This window comes from Pagrus pagrus (assembly GCF_965226575.1).
Source record: "Pagrus pagrus genome assembly, chromosome: 21".
Lineage (NCBI taxonomy): Eukaryota > Metazoa > Chordata > Actinopteri > Spariformes > Sparidae > Pagrus > Pagrus pagrus.
The window spans coordinates 17,905,839-17,918,263 of record NC_140208.1 but is presented as its reverse complement, the minus strand read 5'-3'; the positions used below and the strand labels follow the sequence as shown (position 1 = coordinate 17,918,263).

General features: G+C 40.9%; 1 protein-coding gene across 2 annotated transcripts; it reads left to right on the top strand.

Moving 5' to 3' along the window:
• Window positions 1-935: 935 nt before the first annotated feature.
• On the top strand, window positions 936-12,353 carry tefa (TEF transcription factor, PAR bZIP family member a). Of its 2 annotated transcripts, none has more exons than XM_084342968.1 (5): window positions 936-1,174; window positions 7,563-7,928; window positions 8,671-8,894; window positions 9,730-9,941; window positions 10,536-12,353. In XM_084342968.1, exons 1-5 carry the CDS (start codon window positions 1,108-1,110, stop codon window positions 10,555-10,557), a joined length of 891 nt encoding a protein of 296 aa, XP_084199094.1. In that variant the 5' UTR covers window positions 936-1,107; the 3' UTR covers window positions 10,558-12,353. The 2 variants fall into 2 exon arrangements, with proteins under 2 accessions (XP_084199094.1, XP_084199093.1); XM_084342967.1 differs by lacking the exon at window positions 936-1,174 and adding an exon at window positions 5,984-6,384.
• The last annotated feature ends 72 nt before the right edge of the window (window positions 12,354-12,425 follow it).

Sequence of the window (12,425 nt, the reverse complement as noted above, 5' to 3'; positions counted from 1 at the left end):
ACAACTTTATCAGAAATCAAGTGACTTACTTCCTTTTTTCAAGGATTGGGGTAACTTTAAGTTAATTTTGGGGTAATTATTAGGGTCATTTCAAATATGCTCCTTGGTAATTACCACCTACTTATCATAACATTTTGAACCTGTAAAATGAAATGTTACCCTTAATAGTTGCTAAAAGTATATTATTTTGAAAAAAATAAAATAAAATCACACTGAGTCTCATTTCAGTTATAAGAAATTTTCATATTTATCTCAAGATATCATATGAAACTTTTAGTTGACATCACTGCTGTGACCTACTTTATTAGTTGGAGAATACAAATGGATTGATTTACATGATTTTACTGAGTTATAGCCTACATGATTGACAACATGTGGTTTGATGCCCTGTAGCAGCCATCTTGTAAAATGCATTTTTCATGAATAGTGTCACTAGTGTTACTTTCCTTATGGGTAACACCAGGTAAGGCTAATTTATGGACTAAAAACACGTGTTAGCTTCAAATTAGCATCTTGTAGCCTCGATATGTTGTCCCATACCTGTCTACAATGCGATTTTAATAAAACGTGTCATTTGTTGGTGATACTTACAGTATTACAGCAATTAAATGTTGTTTTTCGAACAAACAGTGGAGTCCGGATGATTTACAGACGATGTGTGTAACTTATTACTTTCTACATTTTGTAGTTCTGTTCATTGCCCGCTTTATTACATAAAGATCTTTTTTTTTTTCTTTTTTTTTTTTTTTTTTACCTTAGGTAACTCAAACGCAGCCGCCGATTGGCTGTAAGCTCCGTGATGGACACACTTACTGACCTATTGGCGGTCTTTCCGTCGATTCCTTGAGGAAGCCTTGCTTTTGATTGGCTGAGCGGGAGCTTGGGGGTTGGCCTTTGTTAGGTAACGTTTGGAGTTGATAATGTGTCCCACTTCTAAGTTTGGACAGCTCTAACACTTTATGGACACTGTCAGGTTCACGTAAGCGTCGTCGGCCGCCTGGATCTAGTGCAGTCTGATTTTTTTTTTTTTCTAATATTGCTTTCAGTGAGCTGCTGACCAGCTCCGAAACATTTGTTGACCTAATTGCAATTTAAAGGGAAAAAAACATGTCTGCAGAGATTCCGGAGGTTTTCAGGGCTCTTCTTGAGCATCTCCCGAACTTTGAAGATGATGGTAAGTGGCTGCCAAATCAAACAGTGGACTGTGTTTTGTTGAAGTTTTGACTCAAGTTACATGCTGCACCGTGAGCTGAGAGTTTGTCTTGTTTCTGAAGTATCTGCAAGTAACTTAACATGTGTTGCATAATCCCTGTCAGCTGAGCAGCACTGGGAATTGCGCCAGAGGCTGGTCTGCGGGGGTCTGCCTTGGCTTTGGTTAGACTCCAAAGGTTTGCAGAATACATTACACCAGTTCCCCCCAGACATAATGTAGCAGTGTTTTGTGTTTTCAGCACCTTTCAAAAACAAAATTATCTTTAGTGGTCATTGGATCTGGGAAGACATCAAGGTGGAGCAGAGAAATGGGCCTATTGATACTGATTTTGTGATATGAGTGTTTTGGCGATCATCATAATGCCTATTTAAAATGTCCTTCTGGACCTACCTGTTAGGTAACACACTAAATGAATATATCCATATCTGCTTTAGCTGAGTCTGATGAACAGTTAATATTTGTACCTGTCTGACCAGTCTATCCATGTTTTTAGACCCAAACTCAGTCAAACATTGTCACTGTGCAGCAGGTGGACAAATGTCATTCAGTAAAAGAAATGTCAGTGGTTTGTCTGCATAGAGAGAGAACCAATATGTGGTCTCTCTGTCCTGGTGCACCTTTTGTACAACAAATGCTATACCAACTGTATCTAAGCAGCTTTGTCAGGAGCACATGTTTGGTGGGTGATGGGTGAAACGCACTGGTGTTTTTTCCTAAACAAAACCTGTCCTTGGGATATGTCGAGAACAATGCACCCACAGGGTTTAACCAGAAACATTATGGTGCTGTCATTGTCCTTCTGTTTGATATTAGTACTGAGTGAATGTTTTTGGGGATAAAACTAACAGATGGTGAATGTAACTCTGTGCTGATGTAACCCAGTTGGTGCGGATCTGTGCTTGTCACCTGCTTTCATCTGTCAGGGTTAAGTGTGTGCGTGTGTAAGTGTGAAGTGGTTTGTAGGCTCCTGATTAAATCACTAGGTGGCTCTGTTGGTCTTCTCTCTATCATGTTAGGATCAATCAGATTAGATGCAAGTAATATCATTACATTGAGAGGTGTACTGTTACAATCATGTCTTAGTCTGTTGTGTTTGTTGTTACAGGATCCCCACAAAATGTATTATTTATGATATGCCATCATCATTTTTTTCTCTTACATCTTAGAATCGAACAATAATGTAATAAACACGAGGCACTTTGGAAATTGTGGATTCATATTGTGGTAGTTTGGTTACAAAATAATCCAATTGTGCTGCACAAACTATTTGGAGATAATTGACTCGTTTTAAAGGTTTTTAAAGCTGTCCAAAGATGTTCACATCAGTGTGAGATGAAGTCATAGAGGGCATGACTTTCAGTGTCTTTGACGGTCATACAAATGTGGGAGTGAAATTACATTTTTGGATTAACTGCTCCTTAATGCCAATAATTAGATTAAAGAATAACATAAAGTGTGTTGACCATGATCATAGGCTGCAGGGCTTGTAGAGACAGTGTACCATCAGCTGTCAGTCAACACAAAGCGATCCTGACCATATTTTACAGTAAATGTGTAACATGAGACATCGGCACGTGCAGGACAGAGCAGATTGTATAATCCTCTGTGTGTACATTGTGTACTGATCCAGGACTCTAGACATGCAGTTGCAAAGAATTAACTATGTAGGCTTCAAAGTCATGAATTGTGTATTTATAGATTGTGTTTATAACTGTAGCACCTGTGGAACAGTGCTTAACGTATGCACTTAGAGTCACGTTTCTTTATGTGTATGATCTGACAGATGGTTCAATATCTGTTCCCCTCTGTGTTTAAATTCACTGTGTGTGAGTATGGACAGTGACTTATCCGAGCCACAACATACAGAATCTACAAAACAAATAAAAAAACTTTCAAGAGTACAATATGGAGATGCGAGTCTGGACAAGTTGACATGTCTGTGAAATCCTGGCTTTTCAGCACTATCATTTTGCTCCAAACTGCTCAGTCATGCTGACACCCAAGCTTCTATTCAGAGAAATCCATTCACTTTTTATTAACTTAAGCAGTCTGGGAAAAGGCATTGCCAACTGATTAAATTTGTTGCCATGCACCCACCTGCGTCAAAAAGCAGGGTGAGCGGATGTTGCTGTCTCTCCTCCATTGTAGGACTATATGCACGTGCATGTGATGTCGAGAGTTCCTGTAAACTTTAAAGGTGCAATATGTAACATTTTCAGTTTAAAATTTTCAAACATTAAGATTAGGTTAAATTATCAACAGACTTTGAACAAAAAACTGTTTTGACGTTATGTCAAAGACATTTCTTTGTTGTGCTGCAAACATGTCTAATGAAGTTAGCATGCTAATCAGCTAGCCCCAGCCTGTCCTGTCTTGTAATACTTTGTACCTCAAGAGGCAGTAGTCCAATACCATAAATCCTACATTCACCTATTAAGAGTTAAGAAAATATTCTGGCTCTCTCACTGTTTTTCCATGGAGATGCCCAACCTCCTTTTTGCTCTTCTCTTGCTTCACGCCTCACTTGTCCCATGTCTTTATCGTCCCTGAGTCAGAGTTCTGGTTGGAGCTGCTGTAAATCGCCTCTGTACTGTGTTCTCTCTGTCCATCTCTGAGGCTGTGTTCAATCCTGGTCTGGCAGTGTTCACTGAAAGGCTGCTAAGGCCGGTTCTGTTGCCCCCTCGCCTGAGTAAACCCCAACACTGTCCTGGTAGTACAGCTAGCTGCACAGCTAACTGAGCTAACAGCAGTTACAGTCATGCATGTATAGAACCAATTATAATGTTACTACTACTGTAACTTCTAGGTAGAAGACGTCTGCGTCATACACTAGCATACATTCAAATTTTCTTTTTTTCATCGTGTTATTTGCAAAGTATATACGTCTTATTCATCAAATAAAATAAATCTTTGATGCTTTCATATCTCATTACTAAGGACACTTTCATTAATGATAGTTTGGAGACCTAATGTACCTGTTGGGCCACACAATGAAAACTTGAGTAGTTACACAAAACAAGCAGTTAGTCTGAGATGTCGCTGTTGGGTAACTATTAAAGACGCTAGCAAAGCAACACAGGACATAGAATAAGCACAGCAGAAAATCAGATCATACTACCATTTTAAACTATATATCTTTAAATGTTACAGTTACAACTGAAAATAACAACAGAAACCAACATGTCAACTGGTTTTACATATGTCCACAATGCAAACCAACTGCCAGTTGTCCCAGTTGTTGTTATCATGTCACAGGGATTCAGCCTGTAAAGAGATTACAGTTGGCAATTCCTCAGGTAATATGCTGCCACTTATTAGTCTGGAGTATGAAGTCAACAGGTGGCCAATTCTTACACATTGTACCTTTTCTAAAATAAGCCTTGCCTAAATTGTTCTTTTTGTGTAGAGATGTACAAAGGACACATAAGCAAGAGCTTTTTACTTTATTGTGTATGCTGAACATCACGGTGATTATCATTTAGTATTCCAAGATATCAGGTAGTTTAATGGACCGTTCTTAAGGTCATAAATAGGTCAAGTCTTTATCATGTGTTTTCAAGGTGTTGGAGAAAGGAAAAGTCTGGGCATTTTGACATTTTGACTCTCATACTCGATAATATTTGATGTCTGGCATAGTGTAATGAAACCAACACTGCCCCTTGTGCGCTCACTGTAGTAGCTGACCTTGAGGGTTTCGTGTCTTCTCATAATGTTGTGCCAAAAGCAGATAGTGTGTGACACATGCAACATGAGAGGGAAACACTGCCTCCCACCACCACCAGTGTTAAAACCTGAGGTCGGACAGGGTTCGCCACGGTAGTCAGAGTGTCCTTTTGCAATTCATCACGCTGTTGTTTTGCGTTGAAACCGACTGAATAACTCATTTGGTGACAATGATGAACACTTTGGAGGGAACACTGGATGATGTGAAGGACACATTCCTAATACATGTAATCATCTGTCAAAGAGAACTGGATGTACTTGCATTGGAATCATGTTTTGTTGAGGATCAAGTGCACATACATCCTGTTCTGTTTGGAAGTACATACTGTTCTGCTTCTCTATAATAAATGGGAATCAAGTAAAGTTTATTTACCTTGTATTTAATAGGCTTGTGACACGTCAGGATACACTGGAGAAAACATTGCATGATTTTTATGGTTTAGCCCAAATTTGACTTTTATTTTACCGCTTCTTTATTAGCAGGACATGCAGCTCCCTATTCGCTGACTGAAGGTGACAGGGCGAGTGTGGCTGAGTACATATACCGCCGCTCTATTGGTCGGAGCATGTAGATATGTAAGGGCGGCAGCTGCACGTGTGTTTACACGTGTAGACAGCGGCGTGAGCGAGACAGGGACATATGGATTCGTATGTGCGGCGTACTTCTGGGCGGATGTCTTACTTTAAGTTGAATAGTAAAGGAAGTTGCAATGTCAAAATAGTAATTGTTGACATACAACGATGATGTAATGCACACTGCTCCGATATTAATTGACGCTCAACTAATCAGACCTTACTGAAACTTGTGGAGCCCGTCTGTCAGCGTGCGTCTGCGCACACACCGAAAGACAACAAACTTTAGTCGACTGCAGAAACAACCTCGATACAGGTCAAGCTGCAGTGCTAAATATGTAACGTCGATGTTTATAAGTTAATGTATGTATCCTTACGGTGCAACATATATAACTCGGTCAACCAATGAGATGTCAGTTAGCTGCGACGTGACAACCGCCATTGGCTCGCCACTACAATCCCCGCCCCCATTTTAAGTTATTCATAAATGTAGGACGCGGCCCACCAATCAAGATGAGGTACGGTTTGTTCCGAGCACCAAAACCTCCCGACTTGTTAATTTTGCGGAGAAGTGGGCCAACGAAGCGAGCTACAGTGGATGTATCGACGGTAGTTACAGCAGTTAAGTGTAGATTTTGTGGATTTTAAAGCAGTGCTGGACCGGCTGGATAGCTAACGTTATCGAGCAAAGGGGACGACCGCGCAGCTTTGTTCCGTGTTGGTTACTTGTGTTACTCGGACAACAAGGAGGAAAATGTCGGGAGAGCCAATTCTCATCAAGCTGGAAACGGCCACGGGGACAACCAGTTCTTTCCCGGTGGTTTTGAAGAAAATAATGGAAATGCCTCCGCCGAACATACTGGAAGGCGACGACGGTAAGAGGCGAACGATGGAGGCTAAAACGAGCTCAGCCGAGAAAAAGCCGACAACGTTAAAACAAATTGTGTTAAAAAAAAAAAATGAAGTAGATGCCCACTAGGTTAGCTAGGTGTGGGACATCGTCGTGCAACTAAAACTGACTCGTGTAGACTAATACAAAGGCGTTTTTTTTCTCCGAATCGACCCATGGGAGAAACTAAGCTTTCTGAATCACTATCAAACTGTTGTGTTTAAAGGGAAGCTTTTGATATAGTCCAAATAAAGTCAATATAGTCAAATGGCGACATCTGCGGGCCAAACATGTGATATTCGTTTCGTTCAAACGGATGGGTTAAGTCGCAGACCTCCATGAAATATTTTTGTGTGTATATTTGTGTTCGTGAAAACAAAACACTGTACGACTCTGTTTTAAAATACAGAGGTAGATTGAAAGGTCGATACTGTGTCGAGTGGCCCTCGAACGCATCACCAGATCTTCCTCACCATCTGGACTTTTCTAGACACGCCCCTCAATGTAAATGCTGATTTGTGGACAGAAAGTTACCTTCTTCCACTTGTAATTATTTGGTTTTTTTTTTTACACCAATGAGTAAGTTGCAGATACACGAAGGAAAGTGCCACATGTCAAAGTGTGTGCTCCAAGGTGCACATGCACGCTACCTCTTATTTACAATGTGTCTTAGCTATTTTATTGATCGTTCTTCACTGAAGCAAAGGAGGCTTTTCACGGCGGGCATTTTACTTGTCAAGCAGGAAACGCATAGGTGACCATTAACGCTAATAATGAGGACTGTCTCAGTAAGTCACGTCAGCGAGGAGAGCATGCGCCACACCTGAGCCCTGGAACAGGTTTACATGTCACAAACTCCACTGTAGGGGCATCAGGCTCAGAGCATTCACGCAAATTGTACATACTGTGCTGTGCAGAAAACATTTCTTTATGGTTATAAAACTTCCATTTGGTGAACACAATACCAAGAACTTTTTTTTTTAATTACTTGTAGCTAAGTAACAGAAAAGAAGGGCTGAACTGTCTGTTAGTCTTTGCTAGAGCAGTTTGCATAAGAGTAGACACAAAACTGCCTTCTGATTAGGGATCATTTCCAATGCATTCACCCATTTCTGTGCAAAACTGCCTCTCTTAATCTAAATGTATATCTGTCTTGTGTTTCAGACACTGACAAGGAAAAGCTGTGTCTGGGAGATGATGTTGACCTGGGCGTTGGAGGTGGCGATATGGGTCCTTCAGCCGCCCTGACCCCTGCTATCTGGGATAAAACCATTCCCTATGATGGTGAAAACTTCCACCTGGAGTACATGGACCTGGAGGAGTTCCTCATGGAGAACGGCATCCCCACCTTGCCTGAGGTGGACTCCCAGAATGGCAGCATCATAAAGACGGTGAAACCAAAGGCTGCACAGAAGTCAGCAAACGTGTCCCCAGTGGCCCTGCTGCCCATTCAGGAATTGGACAAGAGTGGGGAGGAAGTCTTGATCATCACCAAGAGCGACTCTGATATCATTTGTGATGTTACTGCAGGTGAGTGGAGGTTGGAGGATATTGTTAACTGTTTCAAACAGACCAGCATGAAGTGAACAAGACCCTCAACATCAGTCTTCAGTCTAGCATTAATGCCTTAAGCTGGGTTGTTGTTCATATTAACACATAATTGCTTTTCCAACACAGCGTCAGTTGCCTCAAAAGTCTTTGCATCTGGTTTCCATATTACTATCAGGTGTTGTCATTTGGCTCTGTCACACATGAAGGGCAAACCTGATATGCTGTGATGCTGGAGTGACCTCAGAGTGTCAGTCTATGCATGAACAAATCTTTAGTGGAAATGGTTGATGGGATGACAGAAATAGATATAGATGGTGGTGCCCCTGCATAGCAAAGACAGTCAAGTTTAAATGGGATTATCAGCAGTCTGTACATGTTGAATGTCTAAACACTCACCCACCCTGCCAAAAGATGTAGCCTTGGTGCAGGTCACCTGTAAACCAGCATTACCTCTTAATTTACCAATTAAACAGATATGTAGAAGCTGGATAATTCCCTGTGAAACATCCACAAGTTAATGCACAGAGAGGCAACTTTAACACCAGTCCCTGCATGATTTATTTTTTCCCCACAGCAAATTCCAGAACAATTTTTTTGGGTTATTTTAAAATAAGAATTCTCTCCTTTTGTTATAAGGTGAAATTAAATCAAGTACAAATACGTGTGCAGGTGACTGTGCCCGCTGACCTTCAGTTCTCATGTTCCTCTTCTGTCCACTCAGAGGTGACCACTGAGGAAGAAGAAGAGGAGCCCTCCGAGTCCATCAGTCCCGAGGAGATCGAGATCGATGTGAACTACGAGCCAGACCCCACCGACCTGGTCCTCTCCAGCGTCCCCGGAGGCGAGCTGTTTGACCCCCGCAAGCACAAGTTTTCCGAGGAGGAGCTCAAGCCACAGCCTATGATCAAAAAGGCCAAGAAGATTTTTGTGCCTGAAGAACAGAAGGTACAGTATGTTTAACAGTCCTGCAGTTCTTTTTACTGCATTTGTGTATAGTTTATTTTATGGGGGGAATAACCCCAATAGACAGGCAAACGTGAGCATAAAGTAGGGCTTAAAATTGTAAAGCTGTATGTAGGAAGAACTTAAGGTGCTGATGAATGGTGGCCCGTGCTCATGTTCAGGTGTAATAATAATTTCTAGTTTAGCTGACACCAATATGAAAAAATAGAACATTTTGTCCTACTTCATACAATGTAAGACGACCATGTTTAGAGTAATTAAAATGGTAGGGTTAGGGTCAGTTTCTCGTGTTTGGTTATAGGGCTGTGCTATCAGCAATATTCTCTGAGAATGGAGATTGTTTATAAAGCTCAAAGCATGCTGAAAAGAAAATCCTGGAAATTGTATTATATATCTTGATATTATCTTAAAATTTCCCTGAAGAATGGAATGTACACAATTTCATTGGCCGGTAATTTCATCAGCCGATTTCACCACTCGAAACTGATGTAAGAGCAGAGACCTGCATTTGAGGGTAGAAATCGGGTCGTGTCACAGTGAAGCGGTTGTGGAGACTCACAGTGACTCAGCAGTCTGATAATCATCAAATTGATGTTTTCCTTCCTCCCCAATCTGACTGAGACTGCAGGTTTTGTTTAACAACACAAAGGAGCCTGGCTGCCAGCCATATTACACATTTGGTTGTTTTCATATTTAGGTGGATAATAATATACACAAGGCTGTTGAACCAGGCTTCCTTAGTTGCCAAGCTCAGAAAGCATGTTAGGATCTGGTGATGTGTTACTTTGACTCACTGTAAACTCTGCTCTGTCTTCAGGATGACAAGTACTGGCAGAGAAGGAAGAAGAACAACGTGGCTGCCAAACGCTCACGTGATGCCCGCAGGTTAAAGGAGAACCAAATCACCGTCCGAGCAGCCTTCCTGGAGCGTGAGAATGCGGCCCTGCGGTCGGAGGTCGGTGACCTGCGGAAGGAGTGTGGGCGCTTCAAGAACGTTGTTGGTCGCTACGAAGCCAAATTTGGACACCTGTAAGGGACCCTGGCACGCAAATGCATGAAAGTATAGAAGGATATTCATATAACAGACAGCACAGAGGTCAGGATAGGGATGTAGTTTGGCCGACAGATACCAAATCTACTGCACAGCTGAGAAGACGTGTTTTGTGGGGGTGTTAGCCACATGGGTTAATCTAAGTTGATGGTTGATCTGATTTAATAGACCCTCCTCCTGACCAGAGCTGGGCATGAAACACCCGGGCTAGAAATTAACGCATCACACGATCTCACATGAATCGATAAAATGTGGGTGGCGTGCCAGCTTCTTCTGTATGAAAGTGATATAAGTGACAACTGCAGTTCTGTGGAATGATAATGAATGATACACATAATCTTTACAGAGAAGCCTTACTTCTTCTAAGTCTTTTGTCAAATATTCTACTTTACAATAAGGATTTAAGATTTCATGGTTTGCTGATTTATTCGCAGTGGTGTTCACAGCAGAGCTTATCCGTTAGGTACAAGAATGAAACTTTGTGACTAGTGATCCTACTGTTTAATGTTGACCTCTCCCTTCACCTCCCTTCCTTCTCCTCCCCACCTCCATCCTTCTTTTCTTCTTTCAAGTGAGGTGCCAGAAGACCAGTAAACATTTTGATTTATTCATTTATTTTTCCGATGAATAAATCAAACCGATGGCGATGGTATGCGAAAACTCTATCAGTCAATCAGATGAAGAAGAGGAGGAGAGCATATGTGGGGGGCGTGACTGATGCAAAGACCCAATATGTAGTTTCTTCTTCTTTTATTCTTTTTTTTATGACTTTATTTACCATCCATGTGAGTGAGATTAAAGAGTGAGAGGATATTCAAGTGCTTCTTCTGTGCACCTCTTTGATGAGGTGCACTTGTATCATGTTTTGTACATTGTTGGCCGAATGAGATCATTTGATGTTTATTTTTTGGAAAAACTGGGGATGTATTTTCATTTTTTTTTTAAATGAGATAGGTGATACTTGGGTAGCATATGCAATAGTTTAGACTATATTGTTAGTCATTATGATATTGTAGAAATAAACCTATTTGCAGGTTGCTTTCAGACATTTTATTGAATTCTGAAACCTACATGTCCATCTATATTTTCAAATTTATTTTTAACGTTGCAGATTGTGTGAAGAGCTGGGCTTTTCTTCGCCCACAAAACCTTTTGACTGTGACATTTCCAATAATTTAAGCTTCTTCAGGGGATTGCAGTGACGTGGCAAAATATGTGTAGCCACGTTCACTTCTCGTTATGTACAAATACTCATTAACCAGCAGCACAGAGCTGTATAGAAACTCTGCTTTCCATTCTAAGTGCTGTATCATACCATGACCTGGATGACTGAAAACCTTAGCCAACATCTGCTTTCCATGTTTCAGTGTATCTCACTGTTGCTCTTTTGCCGTTTTTGTCACCAAGAAGGACGCCTGCTTTGCCCTCAACGGGTGGTCGGTGTTGACTCGTCCATTTACGTCAGTAACACTCAGACGTGTTGTGTGTAGAGGCCAGAGATGCATGTACTGTAAATAGTTGTAGCCTACCATTCAAACTCAGACACAGTGCAAGTCAAATTTTTGAACATCTGTTAAGTTTTAGGATGTACTGGCGGATGAATTTATCAGATGTTTATCATCCGACTCTTCTCATCATTTGTGTCTGAACCTGTCCTCTGAGGACTGTAAACTGGCCGTGTCTGTTGCCATTTTTTTTTTTTTTTTAAACAATTTTTTTTGACAAACCAGTAAGCCTCAATAGTTGCAGACTGTATTGGGGCTGCCCTCCTCATCAATAAGGAACTCCCAGAACTCTTGAAGCCATTTCAATGCAGTGCGCAGTCTGCCAGTTTACAGGGGGGCATATTGTGTATTGTAACATAAACCCTCGATTATTTTACTGTCCAATTCTGACAAAAAGCAGAAACTGTTATTTTGATGCTGTGCTTCCATCCATAGACATGGTGACTTTTTACAAAAATAAACTCAATATTATGTGTGAGGAATGTTGTTCAAGGAGAAAATACTTTTAAGTTTAAACTGTTATAAGCTCTTCTTCTACAGCTTTACTCCCAGCATCATTGACTTAAGTCAGAATGAGTCACATTCTCCATCACAAGGTCTCCGTAGTGTAACTTTTTAGATTTAACTTTTAGTCAAATTCTGACAAATAATGAGCTTCCTGTCTCATTTTTAATGGATTTTTTAAAAATGTTTTCTGCTATAATAAAGATTGCATCTGCCTTCTGTCTGGAACCGGTCAATTTGTTAACTTTGAGGGGTTGTTTTTAACCTTCCTGGTTCCATCTTTGTATTTCTTTGTAAAGAGATGTCTTGGCATTTTGAGTGTGGCTACCTTTTGTGTCTTGTATATACAGTATATATAAATAAAGCCTTGTTGGCAACGTGGTTGAGCTCTTTCCTATGGAGATATCGCCTAATATTTCCAGCAGCTTAGGTCCACATTGAGGTCTGATATAA

Coding starts and splice junctions, on each gene's coding strand:
- tefa (XM_084342967.1), top strand. CDS start 6,264: ATGTCGGGAGAGCCAATTCTCATCAAGCTGGAAACGGCCACGGGGACA. Junction 8,895..9,729: donor TTGTGCCTGAAGAACAGAAG/GTACAGTATGTT, acceptor CTCTGTCTTCAG/GATGACAAGTACTGGCAGAG. Junction 9,942..10,535: donor GAAGCCAAATTTGGACACCT/GTAAGGGACCCT, acceptor TCTTCTTTCAAG/TGAGGTGCCAGAAGACCAGT.